At 32.2% G+C, this 22,869-nt stretch overlaps 1 protein-coding gene across 1 annotated transcript; it reads left to right on the forward strand.

Annotated features, from left to right (window-relative positions):
• The first annotated feature begins 11,084 nt into the window (after positions 1-11,084).
• On the forward strand, positions 11,085-16,313 carry LOC11428191 (RNA polymerase sigma factor sigE, chloroplastic/mitochondrial). Its single transcript, XM_003602150.4, has 6 exons — positions 11,085-11,240; positions 11,889-12,650; positions 13,192-13,338; positions 13,954-14,190; positions 14,693-14,956; positions 15,831-16,313. Exons 2-6 carry the CDS (start codon positions 11,952-11,954, stop codon positions 16,026-16,028), a joined length of 1,545 nt encoding a protein of 514 aa, XP_003602198.1. The 5' UTR covers positions 11,085-11,240; positions 11,889-11,951; the 3' UTR covers positions 16,029-16,313.
• The last annotated feature ends 6,556 nt before the right edge of the window (positions 16,314-22,869 follow it).

The following is a 22,869-nucleotide window of genomic DNA, read 5'->3' on the forward strand; positions in this document are numbered from 1 at the left end:
TTTCATGATCTCATCTCTCAAAAAGACATATCTATTCAACAGATGTTTATTTATTCTTGCATTTAGTCATGCACGTTAATTTATTTATGGCTTAAATGCTCTTTTGCTCCCTTAACTATTTAATTGGTATCGCTTTGGTTCCTTAACTAAAAAAAAGATTGTTTGAGGATTTTAAGTTTTTTTTTAGTCTCGTTTTGGTCCCTTCTGTTAGGTTTCCGTTAGTTTTAATAAAAAAACGTTAAAGGTGGACACGTGTCACCTTGTCATTGGCTCTGAGATTTATTTTTTTATAAAAAAAAATTAATTTTTTTTAAATATATATATATTATTTTTTTGTAAAAAAATTCCTAGAACCAATGACAAGGTGACACGTGTTAACTCTGGGACACGTGTCACGTTGTCATTGACTTTGGAATTTTTTTTAAAAAATATATATATATTTTAAAAGAATAATAATTTAAAAAAAAAAAAAAACTCAGAGCCAATGGCAAGGTGACACGTGTCCAGAAGTTAACTTTTTTTTAAAACCCTAACGGAAACCTAACAGAAAGGACCAAAACGAGACTAAAAAAAAACTTAAAATCCTCAAAGAATCTTTTTTTTAGTTAAGAGACCAAAGCGATACCAATTAAATAGTTAAGGGACCAAAAGAGCATTTAAGCCTTTATTTATTTATCAACATGTCACTAATTTTATAGGCTTATTAGATCGTTTGGTCCCTTATTTAATTTCATATTTTCATTTTGGTCCCACATTTATTAAAAATGGCATTTTGGTCCGTCATCTTTTTCTCCGTTTGTCAATTAAATCCCAAGTGTTAACTTTAACTCTAAATATCTATGGTGGATCAACCTTAAAAGTGGTCTATTCTAGACCTTATTAATTTTGTTAATTTTAACCATTCGATCTATTTATCATAAAATGGACCATTAGATCTTCACCTTCTTATTCATGATCTTCATAAAATAATGGTAAATAAGTGAAATACCTAAAATACCCATAATGCCAAATTAAAAATTCCAATTTCTTTTCCTGTTCTTCTCCAACGAGCAACAACAAAGGAAAATTTGGGCAAATAATAGCAACAACAATCAACACAGGTTCAACAACAAACAACAAGAAATCCAAACAAATTCAGATTAATCTCTTCTCATATCAAATAATTCGTACAACATCAACAAACACAAAATCAAACCAAAATCTATCCATTCTCATCATCATCTCCATATGTTCTCAAACTAAAAAAACGTAATCCAAGAACCACATGAAAAGCATGTGATTCATGAAGCAGGAAGGGGAAAAAGTGTCACCGCGGCTAAAAAACCATCACCGCCGTTCATGTCGTCGCCGTTCAACCCATCGCCGCCGTTAAACCCATTGTTCCCACCGCGTGCGACCTTGAACCACCACAGATCCATGTTTTTTTTAGAGAGAAAGGATGATTATAGTGTTGATGATGATATTTTTCTTTTTTCTGGTTTCTTGTTTTAATTTATTTTTCTGAGTATGTTTGTATGAATATGATTGATGAAGATGAAGAAAAGAAAAAAATTAGGTGTTGGTGGTACATCGTAAGATAAAATAGACCTGCTTAATTCAATGGTTCTCTTTTTAAAAAAAATCAAACGGTCGAAATTAAAATAATTAATAGGATCTATGGTGTACCACTCTTAAAGATGATCCACCATAAACATCATTTTTATTAAACTTAACGGTTGAGATTTATTTGGCAAACGGAGAAAAAGGTGAGGGATCAAAACGCCATTTTTATTAAATGTGAGACCAAAATGAAAACATGAAATTAAATAAGGGACCAAACAATCTAATAAGCCAATTTTATACTATAGCTCCCTCTTAGACCGAGGTGTGCATGGTTCGGTTCGGGATGAAAACTGAACTGAATCGAACTGTTTGTTAAATTTAAAATAATTGAACTGAATCGAATTGTTTGTATTTTGAACTGTTATTATTGGTATCTTTGAAAAAATATAAAAATAAAATAAAATCGAATTTTAGTTATTGAACCGAACCAAACTGTTTTGAATCGAGCTGAACTGTTTTAAACTGAATTGAACTGTTTCAGTTCAATTTCAAAATTGTCAGTAATAATTCAGTTTTTTTATTTTTATTTAGTTCGGTTCAATTCAACAGTTCAATTCGATTCTGTTTTTGTATGGTGTGAATGTGTTCCTTTACTTTCTCTATGCCAATTTTCCCCACCATACTATAAACACTAGATGTGCATATATTCAAATAATTCTGGGCTCTATTTGGTAAGATTAACTTTTAAGCTTATAACTTAAATGCTTGTATGAGCAAAATAGATGTGATTGCAACAATTTTTATCAAGAGCTTATATCATTTTATTTATGAGGTTATAACAATTTTTGATAATTCGCAACTTCAAGTAGTGTTCTTGTCATTTTTCTCTCTCAATTTTACACTTATTATCGTAATTGAAAAATAATAAATATTAATTAAAGATATACATTTATGTTATTTCATACAGATCGATTAATTCAAATGCTAATTTTCATAAACACTATAAATTCAATCTGTATGCTTATTTGGTACTCCCTCCGTCCCAAATTGTATGTCCCTTTGGAAAAAAAATTTGTCCCAAATTATATGTTGTTTTACAATACCAATAAAATATTAATGTTATTTTTCCTATTATATCCTTAACTATTAATTACTCCATCTTCTTTCAATTATTTCATTTATCTTTTCCATACAATTTATTAAGGATAATTTTGTAAAACAACTCATAATTTCTCTTCCCCACACAATATTAATTACATTTCTTAATACGTGTGAAATGGCCAAAACGTCATACAATTTGGGACGGAGGGAGTAGCTATTAGCAACTTATCCACGATGTGTTTTTTTAGGCTTAAATGATTTTTGGTTTTCTTATTTTGTAAAACTTTGACATTTAGTCCCGTATTTCTAAAACCAGATTTTTGGTCCTCTTATGATACAATCTTTGAGATTTTTTCGATCCCCACCATTTTTTAAGATGTGGCAATGATGTGGCACACTTTACTTGGATTAAATTGACTTCATGTCATTAACCAATATCCATATCATTATTTTTTTTAATTAAAAAATAGGTTTAAATAATATTAAAATAATATAATTTTAAAATTAAAAAAAATCTGGATTAAAAAATTATATTGGGGTTCATAAGTTCATCATCTCCATTCAAACTCATAAGTTAATTTTATCATTGAATTTCTAAAATGACATTTATTTTAAAATGACGGAAATATAATTTTGTGTGTATAATATGACACATTAATTTTTGCATAAATATCACACATTTCTAAAGCATGCGAGATTTATTAAAACATTTATATGATCCATACACACAAAACTATAATATCTGAACTCATCATTTCTTTTTAAAAATGGAGAAGATTTTGGCTCTAAAACCATGAAAGGAAAGTTCTCAATAAAGTGAACTAGCTTTAAGTTTCACCGTCCTTCCTTTTGAAAGATTCAAATATATAAATACGATTGTGTCCAAAAAAGTCATCTAGAAATAGAATAAGGCCAATTCAACTTAAGTCTTAAGTTAATGTTGGCAAGAGTGGAAACATTACTCCTGTCGTCAAAAAGAAAAGCAAAGCTATCTAGAAAAACGGAAGAAAAAAACACTCTCACAATGTAGGAATTTTGTTGTCTTTGGGAATCTTCTCTGAATTTTATTTGTAGAAGCAGCTAAGAAGCAACCAAAATTGATAGAAATAGGATTTAGACTCCTTACTTCTCATGCGTCATATGCAGTTTGGATTATAAAATCCCAACAGCATTAACACCCCATAAAACTCTCAAAAACACATTAAATATTTTGAATTTTACAATTTAAATAAGACGTGAGAAACTAATAAGATTGAAAAAGTTTGGTATAACTGGAAATTTAATGGGCTGCTTAGGAAGCAAGTGTGGGCTGAGAAAAAATAACCCATGATCCACGGTTCTGTCAATTCAACCTAAACGTGTGGAATATGTAAAAAATGGCGGGTAGAATCTTCTTTGACCCTTGAGCCTGTATGTAGCTATTCGAAATAAGGACCAAGTCAATTATTTGAAAAAGAAATTGAATTAATTCAAGACCGCAATTTTTTATTTTTGGTGTTACCATTCCAGGTTCTAGGACAATGAGTTATTGTAATATGGAGTTTGGTCTTGTGACAAATATCTAATTAAGAATTCTTTCATCCAAAAAATAAATTAGCTTATGATTGCCAATTGATGCTGAGAATATTTTCAATTCTGAAATATAACAATAAATTTTCATGTTTATGTTTTGGCCACATGTGAGATTTACCTAAATTACAATATAACATGTTCTTAATGTTATATTATTAATTTATTGTGTATGTCTTTCTCTTCACAACTATCCCTTTTTTTTTAAATTCAAACATCTTCATTAGATAATAGAAGTGTTACAGATAGTAGGAATTGCAATAACACGAAAAGCATATCCATTCCATGACTTACAACCAACTTGCATAGTATAGCCAACAAGCCTATGTGCTAATGCATTTAGATCTCTAGAAACATAATTAATAGACACACTATTGAATTCATTCATAAGTACCTTACAATCTAGAATTATCAAAGCAATACAAGCAAGTGAATTTGACCCTCTAAAACACTCAACAACAGCAAGAGCATCAGATTGGATAATGATGTCCTGAAGGCCTCTTTCCTTAGCTAAATTGAGACACCAACGAATGGCTAAAGTTTCTGCCATGACAGGATCTGTTATCAGCTCCTCTTTCTTGCACGCTGAGAAAAAAATGTTATCTGGAGCAGCCTTAAACACGCAGCCATAAGTGGTGTATCCCTCCGGAAAACAACCTGCATCAACCTGGATAATATGAGCATTCTGAACAGGACTAGGAGCAGCAGCAATGGGTTGCTGCCCCTTGGATTTCTTAGCAGGTACTGTTTGATTAAAATCAACAACAAAATCAAGTGCAGCAGTAGCAACATCAGGGGGAAAGGTATTAACCATTTTGAACACCATTTGATTCCTATAAAACCACATTTTCCACAAAATAGTGCAAAATAACTGTGAGCCTAATTTATCTTTCTTTTCTAACCAATTTAAAAGCCAGCTACTAAGAGAGGAGTGTAACGGGACATGTAACGCTCCTATTTCTATTAAAGCAATTAAACATGCGAATAATACATTTATTCAAGAAATAGAGATTACGTCTTATTCAAAATTCAAAAACCGATAGACATGTATGTAATTCTCAACAGTTACAGCGGAATATAAATCAGAGTGATCGAATATATACATGCCATGAGCAAATAAATCATATCCCAAAGATAAATCTCAAAACCCAAACATACGGGTAGTCAACAACAAAATAATAATCCAAATAAAAATATAAACAACCTAATCTAGACCGACACGACAAGCCTAGATCAGAGCCGACACGACACCGATATCGGAGGAAGCTCCCGATATCCCAAGCAAAAACTCACTGAGACTACTCCTGCACAACGTCTACTCACCCATACAGGCAAGTAGGCGGTTAAAACCACTGGGGGTAAGCATTACATTATCATAATCCAGATAATAATCAAATCAAATAATATCATGTACTTGAATAATATTAGCCATGCATAAACACTTATACCACAACTTGATAGTTTGTATCCACATATATCAATCACATGAATAATTATCCAATCATAAATATTCATTCACAACATCAATCATAGACAATCATTATCGACATTCATTCATCTCAAAACATCACCAATCACCCAATTCACATAGGACTCATGCTATGATATGCACTTATGGACACATAAATGCATGCGGTACCAAATCTCAACAAGGTCGTCACCTTTCGATGCCACTTGCACATCGATTGTAAGGGCTCACACCTGCCTTACAATAATCTCGAAGTAAAAGAGTCATCCCCTTTACAGCAACAACGACTATGATGCATGGACATGTGTAATGACTCGATAATGCGACAACATTTCTCAATCTCAACTCAATACATAGGACAACACCCAATTATATTGATTATCTCCACAACATTGCATTACCAAGAGAACATACCCACACACAGTTAAATCATAGTATTCATCATCACACAGACAACTTGATTATCAACAATCAACAATATCTTTCACACAATTCACTTATCACATGAATAATTCACCACACTATCTCGGAACGAAACAACTAGAACAAGTCGAACACTATTAACCAATCTTATCCAATAATGTCTACATGAAGTTAAGTCGTCTTCAGACTATCATACAAGACCAAGCACAACTTAAGTTCATCAAGGAGTCCCGTTTTCACAACCTTTCATTTCCCACTCAAAATATCATTTCACTTTGATAATGGTATTGGCCACCCTTGCAAGCATCACCTAAGTCTATATGAGCTGTAGGTCTACTTGCAAGCCTCATTGGATTACAAAATTTGTTTTCGACAAGGTTTGGAACTCTCAAAATCTCACAAGTTAAGACTCATTTCAAAAATCCCAAGTATATGCGAACACTCATCGTTCCAGCAGGCTTTAGGGAATTAACAGTGGTTTAACATGTTTAAAACATCATTTAAGAAAACTCGGATTTGGTCCCCAAAGACCGGAACGAAAGATCAAGGTGGTTGGAACTGAAGCTGTTCGCTTAAGCGACCCAGAGGGTCGCTTAAGCGAACAAGTTACAGTAGCAACTCGCCTTGTTCGCTTTCTGGTCGCTGACTGGTCGCTCACCAGTTCGCTTAAGCGACGACATGTTCGCTTAAGCGAACGAGTTCCAGTAACAACCAGAAATCTTCGCTCACTCGTTCGCTCACAGTTCGCTTAAGCGAACTGAACCCAGAAAAATACTATGAATGTTCGCTTACCAGGTCGCTTAAGCGAACCTCTAAGTGAACCTTCACAGGTTTGCAGAAATTTTACGGGTTTGGAACCCCTTTCACTCAAAATTCCCCAATTTGATTCCCAAATCTCAAAATATGTTTCCAGAACATGTTTACAGGTCACTATGATTAAAAAGACTCATAAAGGCACAATCAACCTTTAAAACACTTGACATTTGAGCTAACTCTTCATTTTCACCAAAACACCAACACAACTCAAATTCTCATCATCAATCCATGAATATGCAAACCCAAGCAATTATTCATTAATCATATTATCAAATAACATTCATAACATCATTTGAACAAGCATCACATCTCAACTTAACAACAACTTAGGAGAAATTCACCAATTGAGCACAATATTCATAACTTATCATTTTTGCATATATGAACATGTAATTCCACCAACAATCATACAACTAACATCAATTCATGCATACAAACATAACATCACAGCAAGAGCACGAATTTAGCATGAATTGTTCATCAACCCATTTTCATACAACATGAGTAGATGCAAAAATTACATGATTGTGATAATAACTAACCCCCTTACCTTTGAAGAAGATTAACCCTAATCCTTGCTTCAATTCAGCTCCTAAGTCACCCACTTGATTCCTAAAGCTCTTCTCTTCACCTCTTTCTCTCTCTACCTCTCTCTAGAAATGTTTGTGAAATGAATGAATTGGTTCTCCTAACACAACCCTAGTGTTATCGCTACTAATGGGCTTAACTTAGTTTCTAGTGGGCTTAACCCATTTCTATTCAAACCAAAATATTACTACACTCCAAACGATATTTTAATTAATAACGGTAAAGTGTCACTAACGGTAAAATCTCGACTCTCTCTAGTAACTTAATGAAATAACCATTCTCACTAATTACTAAAAGCAATTCCCACTAAAATTATAATTTTACCCATCCTCACAAAATTACCAAAATACCCCCCTAATACGAAAACCCACGTAAATGCACCCGATGACAATTAAATATACAGAAGCACAAATAATCACACACAAACACATAATAAAAGTAATTAAAATAAACCTAGCTAAAAAACGGGCTGTTACAGAACATGGATGCCAAGGCTAGATGAGAACCAAACTAACTTAGCAAAATTGCATTCCATGAAGAGGTGGTGAGCTGTTTCAGTTTCAGAATTGCACATCGGACATAAAGGCTCAATTTTAACCCCTTTTTTAAACAAGTTTCCTCTGGTGGGTAGGATGTTTTGTGACAACCTCCAGATAAAGTTCTTAACTCTATTTGGGAGATTTACACGCCAAATTTCTTTCCACAGCTTCTCATAGGCATCGTGTGATGATCCCGGTAGAACGTTCTTTCTTTCCTCGCCTAACAAGTGATAAGCTGAACGCAAGGAGTAATTCCCATGCTTTTCTCCAGACCAAATCAAAGTATCTTCTAGAAGTCTACAAGATAAAGGAATGTTAACAATGAGCCTTGACTCAAAATGATTGAAAACGGAGAAGATCAAATCTCTATTCCACTGCTTGGTGTCTTGATCAATAAGAGCGCAAACATATGCATCTTGTTGGAGTATTGTAGATTGACTCTGCACTCTTGAATTGCCTCTGTTTGGAAGCCAGTTGTCATGCCAAATTCTGACTTTCTCTCCATTTCCAATTTGCCATTTGCTACCTTTTTCAATTACATCTCTAGCACTCATGATACTCCTCCAAGCATAGCTAGGAGAAAAACCCATCTTGGCCTCCAAAAAACTTCCCCTTGGGTGATACCGACTTTTAAAGACTTTCCCCATTAGCGTATCTTCGCCGGTCAGGAGCCTCCAACAATGTTTTCCAAGAAGCGCTTTGTTGAAATCACTAAAACCTCGAAAACCCATCCCGCCTTTGGTCTTAGCCTTGGACAATCGCTCCCAACTCATCCAATGAATTTTCCGTTCTCCTTCTTTTGCTCCCCACCAAAATTTTGACAATAAACCTTCAATCTCATTACAACAACCTTCAGGTAATTTGTAGCAACTCATAATATAGCTCGGAACACAACTATCCCTTTTTGCTGTTGTAAAAGTTGTACTTTTTTTGAGGGATTGTAAAAATTGAACTTAATTTCTTTTTTTTCTTTTTTTTTTTTACAAAAATTGTACTTAACTTTATTATTGTCTAAAAGTGTAGTGTTCTTAATCAATGTATAGCAAGGTAGAATTTCATTTTTAATGTTCTACATTTCTTGCATTCCAGATTTTCTAAGTTTTATACATTTGCAGTTCCATTGAATTAGAAAGATGTTAATTTTGATTTGAATAAACTATCAAATTAAGTGCATGAAGTCGTGAGCGTTTGATAATTTGAGATTCAAGATTTACACAATTCTAAATTGTTCCCTTAAATTAAACAACGTCAGTTAAAATATTAGTATATCTCTCAAGTAACTTTATTATGAGTGTTAATGTATCACATTAACCGATGATTTGATTTGTCCAAATTGATGACACATCATTTGAAGTAAATTTTACTTACGAGATATATAAATTTTGTGAAGCATTTTGCTTATGAATTACAAAATTCAAGGAGCATTATGCATCAAATAGCGTGATGGATATATGGATTTTAAGATTTGTGTTTTGAAATTTCTGAATTTGAAAAAGAAGTTAAACAGATAACCAAAATGCTCTCTCATTTAAACTATCTAATAGCAGGTTGCTACTTGAAATTTAAAACTCGTCAACAAAACATACCCTAAAAAATTAACCTAAGGCCTTCAAATGTGTTAGGTCGGCCCTTAAATCAACTTTAATTAGCCTATCCAAAATAAGCAAATTATGCCGTTAAAAAAATAGATGTGCATTTATTGGAAGGAAAGTATTTTAGGCTTCTAGCATTTTTTGATTTGGATCATTTCATTCACTATTTCTCTACATCTCTCTTAACTCTCCATCTCTCTTAATCTCACTCTCTTTTCATTAAAATTAATAAAATTATCAAGAACGAGATGGAATTAAGAAATAGATAGAGAATTAGGAGATAGATGTGTTGGATTAATTATTTAATTAATCAATTATGGATTGACAATAATCAATTATTATTATAAAATGTTATAATATAAATTATGGTCTATTGTGTTAAGCACTAATTAGTTGATGAATATGTATGATTGTGCTATTCTTTCTAAATGGACCATGATAGGTTGAACCATTTAGCTAAGTTTAATGAGAGGTCCCTGCCCTCAGCCGTTTATCTATTTAAACGTCATCCCATTAGACGGTTAAACATTCTGACCAGCATGGTGCAAACCTAGACGGAATGAGGGTAGTCATTCCTCTCATGGCAGTTATCCTTCATCAACATAATTCAAGGTACACAAATTCTTCTTCCTTCCTTGTTACTGATATGTTATACCTTGTATCTACTGATCTATGGTTGAATTCTAAAACTTTTATCAAGATGTAGATATTAGTGAAGGAGTTGATCCAATTTAAATTATATAAACATTTGTCAAAACTAGGTTTCATAATTCAATAGTACTAAAATTTATTGAAAGACATTAGTTTTCTTTTGACGGATGAAATACATTAATTTAAGAAAAATGTTTGATGTACATTTCGTACGAGTAAATACATCTTAAGAGAAAAAGAGATAATGATGTGATAGGAAAAGATACAATTTAAAGGGTTAAGTTAATCATCTAATCTCACACGATCTAACTAATTTTTTATATCTTTAAAAAAAATACTTTTTTTTTATAATAATTTTGATAATTAAAAAAGAAACTAAAATGTCATAAAAAAATTATCACGAACATTTTTTTTTAATTGCGAAAATTGTGTTTTGGAAAAGGAAAAGGCCATGGATGGACAGAAGTAACGTGGACAACAGATCATTATTCGTTTCGTCAACAACAAAAATAAAAATATATCATGGTTCGTAATGTTCTACGTATCCAAAATTGCACCTCTTATATAATTTTTGTGTCACAAAAAAAAAAAGAAAAAAAGAAATGAAATATTTTTCATCAGCCACGTGTTAAAGTTATGATCCACAATTTTCATTTGTTTTTTCTTCATGCAAAATATCAGCTCCTCCACTCCAAAAACGACACGACAACACTATCTTCTTTCTAACATTGCTACGTCAGCACTTGTGTTCCAAATCACAGCTCACGTGTTCTTTTCATTCACCGTAGATATCATTGACATTAGTTCTTAACCGTTGATTTTTCAAAGACATAAATTGTGGTTACCGTAATTTTCGAATTTGAGTTAAATACTAGAACCTCAAACACATATAATTTCTCTTTCATTCTCCATTAGATTCTTTGTCTAGATTCTTCCATTCAGAGATCAAAGGTACAATTCTATTTTTCATTGTTTTTCTTTCAATATGTGTTTCTTTAAGTTGATCATTTGATTTTGATTACTTTAATTTGATTTATTTTCACTGATTATTAGTGAATAGAGAAAAATGGTAGCTTAATTCAATGGTGTTGTTTGTGAAACTTGTAATTTGAAATAAGCAATTGATAGTAGAAGATATCAAATCAATAAATTATTGAGTAAGCAATCGATAATTTGAATTTGAAAGTAAGCTATGGATTATAGATTAATTATTTTTCCTTTCTAATTTGGTCTAGTGTTTGCATGTGCATTGTTTAGGTGCTACCAGTTACTATATATAGAAGGAAACACTGAAATGAATATTGTTATAAAAATACTAGATAACTATGAATTTAAAATGTAAATTTCTTATTTGGTTAGGGAGATTGTTGATCTCTCCTACAAAATTGTATGTGATAGGGGTTTGAACATTGAAGAATCTTACTGATGCATGAATGGTATTTGTGCCTAGCTAGTAAAGTAATATATTAACTTGTTCTCCATATATTATTGTTTTGGTATTAATATTTGAAGCTAAATTGAATGATTAATCAAGGGATTGAATGGCAATAGTTATGTACTTGAGTTATTTGGTAATTGAATGGCATTGTGCTGTTGCAGGAACTTGGCATTGAGAAACTGTCATTTGAATTTCTTTCTAAACACTGATTCGGCAAACTTGGTATGGGAGTTGTGACTGTTTCTAGTTCAGCTGCTCGGACTCCACTAGGATTGAATGCAAAGTTTTCAACTCACCATCCGGTATTGAAGAGACCGTTAACGGTAGCATTTAAAGGAGATAAACAAAATGACACAGCGTTGGTTGCGACTCAAGAGAAAATTCCTACGCAAGTTAAACCAGCCAAGACGCACAAGAAAAGGATAGCAAAAACGAATAAACTACCTAAGAAACCAAGAGCCGTCTGCACTGAGGAAACTTTTCCATCTTCATTGGATGTGGATTATAATGAAGCTGCTGCCATACTTGAAAATATATACAAACTTAGCCCGACAACCGATATATGTGATGCAGATTATATAGAACGTAAGATCAAAAGAGTCTCTCGAAGGGGTAAGAAGATTGGTGATGTAAGTAAAGAGGATTCAAACAGTGATAGGGTGGTCAGAAACCAGAAAACGAAAGCCAAACGGATGAATCTTGATGAGAGGATTGCGTTAAAAACGAGCGAAAATAGTGAAGATGTCATTCCTACTCGGAAAAAAAGAAATCCCAGGAGTAGAGTTGAGAAGATTGACGAACTTCTAAGGGAATACTCAGTACCAGCTGATTTGGTCAGTCTGGACTGGAAAAAAATGAAAATACCTCCAGTTCTTCCTTCTTCGGAGCATGCATTTTTGTTCAAGTTGATGCAACCAATGAAGGTGAGCAGCTTATTACTATAATTTCATCACTGGACCACACTTTCTTTGGTTTTACTCTTCTTATAGTAGTTTAGATCTTTTCATTGCTGAGAAGCAAGAAAGCTTTCAACTTAATGGTTTAAAACCCGATGGCTTAAGTTGGCAAGTCAAGGTTCATAAATATTTCTTTGGTTTTACTCCCTCCGAGGTCTGAACTTGAAGGACAAATCAAGCAAAGGTCTTATAATCTATGCTGAAATTCATGCATATAATAAGAATGAGGGCGTCAAGAATCCACATCTTGACCATATTGGTCATTCATTTTTTCTTTTTTATTTTTTTTTCATATTGTTAATGATGGCACTTGGAACTTGTAAGTTGTAACCTCCTGAAAACCTAAAACCCTCACAATTAGTCCACTTCTAGCGACTTGATGAACAAGGCATTCAAGGCTTTTTGATACCATGTCAATAATATTTCCAATATAGTGGTCAATGATGTTAGGCAAAAACTCAGAATTTGATTTTATTTCTGATATTAAGATATATTTGTCAATTTTCAGGCACTTCTTCAAGTGAAAGATGATTTACAAAAGGAGCTAGAAAGAGAGCCCACAGAGGATGAAATAGCCGACGCAACAAACATGCACACTACTCAAGTAAAGAAAGCAATAGAGGTTGGTCGAGCTGCAAGAAATAAGCTAATAAAGGTAATTAAAATTGTTCAATTCTTTTACAGCTTGGCTTTCTACTAGTTTTAACTTAAAGATTAACTATTCAATATGTGTCGTTATCCATCCTGTCTGTACCCTCCCAAATTTGTGGGCCAATTGTGAGTCCCATTCACTTCATGGTCATGGCTGAGGGTCTGAGGGGTTGCATACTCTCCTAAGCTCTCGGGCGAACCTCTGACTAAACAAGAACTATTCATCTAATTAATGAGTTCATCTGCTACTAGTCAACTCAACTTATGATAGGGATTTAGGACTGAGTAACAGTCATTTTCATTGTCTATTCTTGAAAACTGACTTAGTCCTCAATAGAGTATCTAGAGTCGTATTAGGCGAATTCGTGGGAACACTATCTCATTCTAACTTCGATGGAGAAACTCAATTGACCAATATTCACAGCAATAGTAGTTACATTATAATAATAGTTAAATCATGAAGTTGAGTTTACATGGTTATGGGAATAGATCCTATTTTGTAGAAATTTCTGATGACTTTGTAATCTTTAAATTTTGCCCCTCTCATTTTAGTGATATTGTTTGGAATGAGCAAGTTATATCAATAATTGACAAATGGTGGTCATATGATCTTTTGCAGCACAATCTCCGGCTTGTCTTGTTCGTGATCAACAGATATTTTTCAGATTTCGCCAATAGCCCAAGGTTTCAGGATCTTTGTCAGGCTGGAGTTAAAGGACTTATAACATCAATTGATCGTTTTGAGCCAAACCGGAGATTTCGGCTTTCAACCTACAGTCTGTTTTGGATAAGACATGCTATCATCCGTTCCATGACCCTCGCAAGCTTCTCACGTGTTCCCTTTGGACTTGAATCGGTATGTATTCTTCTTCTTACCACACATGCTGATTATTGTTTTAGTTTTAGCAGCATATGCTTCAATTGTTTTATGAGAAATGCTATTTGTCCCGAGAAAACTGTTTACGACAACATCACGATGATGTAAAAATAACTGCAGTAGGAATTATTTATTCATATCTTATCCACCTATATGTATTGTAATAAATTGAAGATTTAACAGTGAAAGTCGATTTGTGATACTTCGGAACAATTTTCTTCGCTAGAAATAGCAGGGCTCTTGTTTTATATATCTTTCATGTTAGCAGAAACCTACTCCATTTTCAGTCTCAGCTACTTGTAAGGGCTAACTTATCTGTATGTCATCCAACAATATTTTCTTTGGCCAATAATTGGTAGAACTATACAAGACTTAAGCCTAGGATATTCAAAGAAAATATGGATTTTAAGAAACTTAAGAAATAAAAAATGAGCTTGATTGATTAATTCAGGTGTGTCTGGTATCTTTTAATTTTGTGCAGGTTAGAGCAGAGATCCGAAGAGCTAAGATTGAGTTATCATTTCAGCTTCAGAGGTCACCAACGGAGGAAGAAATAATAGAAAAAGTTCATGTATCCCCTGAAAGATACCGTGATGTAATGAAGGCATCAAAACCCCTTCTTTCACTGCATTCAAGACATCTAACCACGCAAGAAGAGTTTATCAATGGGGTCGTTGATGATGGTGGTGTTGATGGCGATAACAGGAGGCAACCTGCTCTACTAAGGCTTGCTCTTGATGATGTGGTAATGGCTCTAACCTTTTATGTCTCTGTTTGATTTGATACTAGTATTGTATTACAATACGTCATTTTATTCAATTTTATTATTGTGAACAGTGAACATTATTGGATTTTATACAAAAATAATCTGTTAAATTTGTGAAATATCAATAGGTATTTGTTGTTGCTATATGTTCAAACAAGTGTAATGATCATATCTTGTCCAAGTTCGAACAAGTGTAATGATCACATCTTGTCAAAAACTAAACATTGTTTCTCTTAAGGCTATATGTTTTGAAGTTGGATTTTGGAGGGAAAGAGAGGGGAAGACTTATTTTTCATTTCTAAATTATTGAATGTTTCTAAAATCAACTAAAATGGTGATTGAAATATTATATGATCATCTATTGTGTGATTCTTTCAATATTTTTTTAAAAAATCGCAAACATGTCAACATATAGGCTTAGTCCTCCAAAACATATCACAAAATTTTTGGGCTTAGGCTTCAACCCCACAAACCTAACTTGTAATGTGAGGACTCTGGAAACCATAATGACTATTTCAGTCATATCCCGAGGCAACGTGGGACTAAAACCACACCCAACACACAATGACGATGTTGGAGTATGCAATTAAGGCTGCTTCGGGTGGACTGCTAATAAGGATTTAAGGCGGAATTTCCAACGGTATCATTAAATCCTATTTTGTGCCCTTCCATGATGTAACATAGTTTATAGACAATTGTGACCCAATCATTAATTAGATGTGAACTACTTTTTAAATTGTGTGGTTTAGGTCATACTAATTTGTTAGTAATATATATAATTAAATATATCATATTTCCATGGTCATTTGTCCCCCTTTGCAACTAATGTTAGATATGTGTTGTTGTTTTCTAGCTTGATTCCCTGAAGCCTAAGGAAAACTTGGTAATCAGACAGAGGTTTGGACTTGATGGTAAGGGTGACAGAACTTTGGGAGAAATTGCCTCAAACTTGAACATCTCTAGGGAAATGGTGAGAAAGCACGAAGTCAAGGCTCTTATGAAGCTCAAGCATTCAGCTCGACTGGATTATCTTCGTCGCTATGTTGTATAAATCGGCTAATGTATATGATTCTATTACAGAAATACTTGTGCCCGTGGTAGTCCCACCTTACCTAGTCACATAGTAGAGTGATGATTTGCATCACCGGCCATTTAAATACTCACGATCATAATTCATAAGTAATTTGTATACTTATAGCCTTGAAATTGCACAATGTACATAACCACCTATACACGTTACATGTAATCTGTCTTTTTTCTTTTTTATGAAAATACATTCTATGATATACGATATGTTGTAATTGTTAATCTCTTCTATATATGGTTACTTTTAACACAATTTGCATAACGGTTTATTCTGTTGGTGTATTTCTGGATTTTGTATTGGTTTTTAAATATAAGTCGCTGGTATATGGAAAAAGTCATAAATCCCTACAACATTGGTACATCTTGTACTTGTGATGTTTTGAGGTTTAATAAAAAACTTTGTTCGGGTTTTCTAGACAAAAAACAACTTGCTCGATGAATAATGTATAGTTCCATGCATATTGTCCCCCAATCCGGTCTTTTATGAAGAAAGAAATACGGCAAGCAAGCACTTGTAATATTCATGTAAACTAAAATAAAAATCCGATGATCAGGTTGGTCTTCTGAAATATTTCTTATGTTACTTATTTCATATTTTGAATTGGTCATAAGCGATTATTGGAACACAAGTGTGTCTCTGTGTGTGATTTAAAAAATTCATAAAAGTCGCGCAAGTGTTTACATAGTGGAAGTTTCATATAGGATAGACTTCACACAACATAAATGTTTATGTAGTGGAGGTAGGACTCTTGGGGTTCGGATGTGCCCCAAAAGATACTCAATTTTGTAAGAAGATGATGCAATCAACAAGATGATGAAGATGCATGGACTATAAGGTGTAATCTTTTCTATTGACTCGAAACCTTGAATTAATTAAAAAATTGTTTGGAATTTTTTCGGTTTTAGTACATGTCATCGTCACATCAGCATGCGTCCAACACGCGCCAATGCATGTGCTCTGCATAGTCTGGACCGTCCGTCTCTTGAACGGTCAAATGGTATGAGTCATCCGTTTTGTAAGCGATCTTGGATCCTTGCCCTATAAAAGGAGTGTTCAACCTCACTCTCTAGACACGCCAAAACTTAACAATCAACGAGTTCTCTCTTCTCCCCTTTTCTGCAGAACGCCATTCCGGGCCAACTTTTCCCTATTTCTTTTTATTCCTTTAAAAAAAGTCTCTACTGTTAAATTGTCCCTTTCGAAAGATAGAGTGATAGTGTCATATTCATATGGTTTGAATACCATATTGATGTTGTATTTCTACAATGGATCTTATTGTGCAGTAGGACTACAATACATTTGTATTTGAGCTATTTTATTTTAGGGACGTCGTGGTTGATAATCTGCTCCACAGTTTTGGGCAGTGCTGCAAAACCTCTTAAAAAGAGCGACCTAATCTATGACTCGTCCCAAAAATTTCTTCAATCAATTTTTTTTTTTTTAACTATTTAAATATTTTTCTAACATATACTCCTAATTTTTCCTTTGTATATTTGGTGTCCGAAGAGAATACTAAAAATATTTAGCTTTGAATGAACACTGTATCTCATAATGGAAAATGATCAAAATAAATATTGCAACTTTATGCTCAAATGACGTGTCAATATTGGTAACCTCCAAACAAATTCATTTAATTTAGAAAAATGCTAACAATTGTTTCTAGGTAGTATTTGTTAAAGAAGGCAAAAAAAATCGCTAAAAATAACACTTTTAGGCTTTTTAAAAATTGATTGTACAATTTTTAATGAAATTGATTTCTTAACAAGTGTGAAGTGTTCTTAATACACTTATTAACATGATCATTTAAATCATGTGTAACACATCATAGCTTTCGTGAAGAATGAATCGGGCCAAAATCTAAAAGAGGAGGAATTACATGGAGTTTAGAGTCATAAGAGTAGTTTGGTAGTTGAGTGTGGAATACAATAGTTAAGTTAAGAGTCATAAAAGGTGCAACGTTCAAATTTTCCTCACCACTAACGCATAACAAATTTGTCTTCAAAAATATTATATTAGATGAACTATGTAGCATTTGTGATTATCCTTTCTCTTCCCATATATAAAATTTGAATGCATGATTGTGATAGTTACTACATCCACCGTTTATTGTTGCATCAAATCATGTTAGGTAATGATAAACCAATTAACGACTTAAGTAATGTCCACAGCCATCAAGAGTTCATGTCTCATTCCAAGATGGAGTCTTACAATATATCCTCCAAAGGTGGCATCTCTCACTTTTAGCATGGTTGGATCCTATGTATAGACCAACCAAAATATTGATTGGAATGGTTATTTGAATAGTGTCTTGTATAGCATATATTTATCAGTGATGTGAATTTGGACTTGACAAACTAAAATGGTTAACTATGTAATTATGTAAACGTGTTCCTTCCGTTAATCCTAAGATGAATAATTGATAATGTGTTAAGATTTTCTATAGTTAATAATAACAACTTATAGACATATACCTTTTTGTTAAAACAAAGCCATATACTTCAATTTTACTCACCCTCATCACCAAATAATTGTGTTCCTCTAAAATGATTGATGAGTAACATAAGAAAATTACATATCTTAAGTCTCTCTATACTAAAATAAAAAAGAGGAGTGTTATTTGAACAATCATTTGGTTGACAACTTATGGAACAACTAAAATTTACAAAAAAAAAGTAGGCATTTGCACAAAAACCAAAACAATAGAGAAATAAAGTAAAGAATAATATAAGTATCAGAGGAAAAGTTGTCACAAAAGTTATAAAAAATGGTTATACAAGTATCATTTCTCAATAAAAAAGATATATCTATCAAAACAAATAGTTGCATAAAGTAAAAAATTTAGGCTTAATTGCACTTTTGGACCCCTATCTTTCCAAAAGTTGTGGTTATGGACCCCTAACTAATTTAAATACAAAACAGCCCCCTATGTTTTGATTCTTTGGCAGTTTTGGACCCCCAAGGCAAAAAAAAAAAAAAAAAATTTGACACGTGGCACCTCACTTAGGGTGCCACGTCAGCGTTGACCGAGTCAACAATCGACTGGGGGTCCAAAACTGCCAAAAAAACAAAACATAGGGGGCTGTTTTGTATTTAAATTAGTTAGGGGTCCATAACCGCAACTTTTGAAAAGATAGGGGTCCAAAAGTGCAATTAAGCCAAAAATTTACTATCAAAATGAATCACACTTTCTATAACTAAGTGCATTTTTGTTATCACCGTAAGTTTGCCAGATTGTAATGAATCGCCTTGATTTAAATAAAATCACCGTAATATCAAACATGCATTGCGTGCGTATGTCGTTGCACCACTTGTGTTTCACTATGTCTTGTGGTGTATGTGAACAAGAAAGGGAAAACAAGTGCTATCTTTGAACCCAATAAAGTTTGGTTTAAAGAAACACAGTGTAAATGTGGGTCAATCCATTTTGAATTCGGATCCTATGCAGGGGCGAACCTCTTCAAGGGCCGAATTTTTATTTTTTTATTTTTTTATGCCCATGAAACCAAAAATCAAAAAATGCCCTAGTTGAAACAAAAATACTAACTTCTACTGTACACTCACTTTGTGAGGTGTACGTCATAATTTTATAAATTAACAATCATTTTTTATGTAATAAATAGTTATTTGTCAAAATTTATATTTTATAGAACATCATCTCATAAGAAAAAACATCATTTCATTGTTTATAAGAATTATAGTAATTTTCTTTTTTACATACTATCATAAAAAATAATGAATGTTCTCGATTATGAGTGATAAAAATTCAAAAAATAATAATTTTATTTTGTTGACATTTTTGATGAATAAGATTTAGTTATTATAATTATAAATGATAAAAAAATAATATTTTTCTTCAAAAAACAACTTATTTAACTATTAATTTAAAGAATAGGTGTACCGGTACACTCAAATATATTGGATGTATCATAAAATTTGTCCCAAAACTACCATACTTTTAGAGAGTTGACCCATATGTCACAAGTTGGACTTGAGACATACCCTATGTCACAATTCCAACTTGCGACATACCCCCTATGTCACAAGACCCAATTGCGACCTACCCTCCATTCTCAAAGTTTGCATTTATTTTGTCCTTACTGTATGTGACATGTTTAATTTTATTTTTTCTTCCGATTTTTTCCTAGTAATTTAATAGATTTAGTTTTAAATTTTTTTAAAAATAATTGAAATAAATATTTTTTCCGATTTTTTCCTAGTAATTTAATAGATTTTTTCCTAGTAATATTTATTTCAATTTTTTTAAATTTTTAAAACTAATTCTATTAAATTAATAGAAAAAATGATAAATAAATATGTCACAAGTCCCACTTGTGACATACAATAAGGACAAAATAAATGCAAACTTTGAGAATGGGGGTAGGTCGCAATTGGGTCTTGTGACATAGGGGGTATGTCGCAATTTGGAATTGTGACATATATTTTTAGTATAACTTCTTATTACATTTAGTATTATTTAATTATTTGATAAAAAATTGCCCCATTAATACTGTTAGTCCAGATCCACCCATAATCCTATAGCTTAATATATCTTCTTTGCACTCAAATTATTTAGGCTAAATTGTTACTTAATTTAATTGTAGGTTTTACTTTTGTCCTTTAAGTTTTTTTTGCCCTTAAATTTTGGTACTTTAAAATACGTTAGATATATTAGTCCTTTAAAAAAAAAAATCATTTCGTTTCTCTCACTTAACTTATAAACATTAAATATTTTGATCTTTTACGTTATCAACATCAAACATTTTAAACTTTTAGTCATTCTTATTAAGGATACAAATGTCTTAATATTTGTAACTTAGGCTTTGTTTGCGAGTTGGGTTTTGGAGGGGAGGGGAGGGGAAGGAAAGACTTATGGAATGGTAAACCCTTGTCTGCGAGTTTTAAAAAAATAAGGGAAAGGTTTTGGGGGGTTTTGAAGGGCTTCATTTGTCCAATTTTAAAGTTCCCCCAAATTGAGGATTTTAGGGGGTTAAACATACAAATTGACAATTTTACCCTCATAATAATTCAAAATTTCAAATTTAGACATTACTGAATTATTACAATATTTTGCAAAAACAACTTATTCAAAACAACTTTTATTTATACAAAACAGCTCATTACGACCCTATTTTCAAAACCCGCTAATTCAAAACAACTTATTAATACAAAACACCTTATTACGACCTCATTTTCAAAAACCGCTTATTCAAAACAACTTATTTATACAAAACAACTTATTATGACCTTATTTTCAAAAACTGCTTATTCAAAACAACTTATTTATACAAAACAACTTATTACGACCTCATTTTCAAATACAGCTTATTCAAAACAGCTTATTACGACCTCTTTTAAAAAACAACTTATTCAAAATAGCTTATTTATGCAAAATAGTTTATTACGACCTCTTTTTAAAAAAACAGCTTATTTATGCAAAACAGCTTATTACGATCTCTTTTTCAAAAAACCAGCTTATTCAAAACAGCTTATTTATTAAAAACAGTTTATTACGACCTCTTTTTCAGAAACAACTTATTCAAAACAGCTTATTTATGCAAAACAGCTTATTACGACCTCTTTTTCAAAAATGACTTATTCAAAACAGCTTATTTATTCAAACCAGCTTATTACGACCTCTTTTAAAATAATCAGTTTATTCAAAACAACTTATTTATGCAAAAACAGCTTAATACGATCTCTTTTTCAAAAACAACTTATTCAAAACAGCTTATTTATGCAAAACAACTTATTACGACATCTTTTTCAAAAACAGCCTATTCAAAACACCTTATTTATCCAAAACAGCTTATTACGACCTCATTTTCAAAAACCGCTTATTCAAAACAGCTTATTAAGACCTCTTTTTCAAAAAAAAAAAAAAAAACAGCTTATTCAAAACATCTTATCTATGGCAAACAGCTTATTGCAACCTCTTTTCAAAAAACAACTTATTCAAAACAGCTTTTTTATGAAAAAAGCTTATTACGACCTCTTTTTCAAAAAAAAAACCAGCTTATTCAAAACATCTTATCTATGGCAAACAACTTATTGCAACCTCTTTTCAAAAAACAGCTTATTCAAAACAACTTTTTTAAAAACAGCTTATTACGACCTCTTTTTAAAAAAAAACAGCTTATTCAAAACATCTTATCTATGGCAAACAACTTATTGCAACCTCTTTTCAAAAAACAGCTTATTCAAAACAGCTTTTTTATGAAAAACAGCTTATTACGACCTCTTTTTCAAAAACAGCTTATTCAAAACAGCTTATTTATCCAAAACAGCTTATTACGACCTCATTTTCACAAACAACTTATTCAAAACAGCTTATTTATGCAAAACAGCTTATTACGACCTCTTTTCCAAAAAACAGCTTATTCAAAACATCTTATCTATGCCAAACAACTTTTTGCAACCTCTTTTCAAAAAACAGCTTATTCAAAACAGTTTTTTAAAGAAAAATAGCTTATTACGACCTCTTTTTCAAAAACAGCTTATTCAAAACAACTTATTTATCCAAAACAGCTTATTTCAAACTCATTTTCAAAAACAACTTATTCAAAACAGCTTATTTACGCAAAACAACTTCTTACGGCCTCTTTTCAAAAAACAGCTTATTCAAAACATCTTATTTATGCAAAACAGCTTTTTTATGAAAAACAGCTTATTATGACCTCTTTTCCAAAACAGCTTATTTATGCAAAGCAGCTTAATACGATTTCTTTTCCAAAAATAACTTATTTAAAATAGCTTATTTATCCAAAACAACATATTACAAGCTGTTTTGAATAAATTGTTTTTAAAA

This window comes from Medicago truncatula, chromosome 3 (genome assembly GCF_003473485.1).
Source record: "Medicago truncatula cultivar Jemalong A17 chromosome 3, MtrunA17r5.0-ANR, whole genome shotgun sequence".
NCBI classification, from domain to species: Eukaryota; Viridiplantae; Streptophyta; class Magnoliopsida; order Fabales; family Fabaceae; genus Medicago; species Medicago truncatula.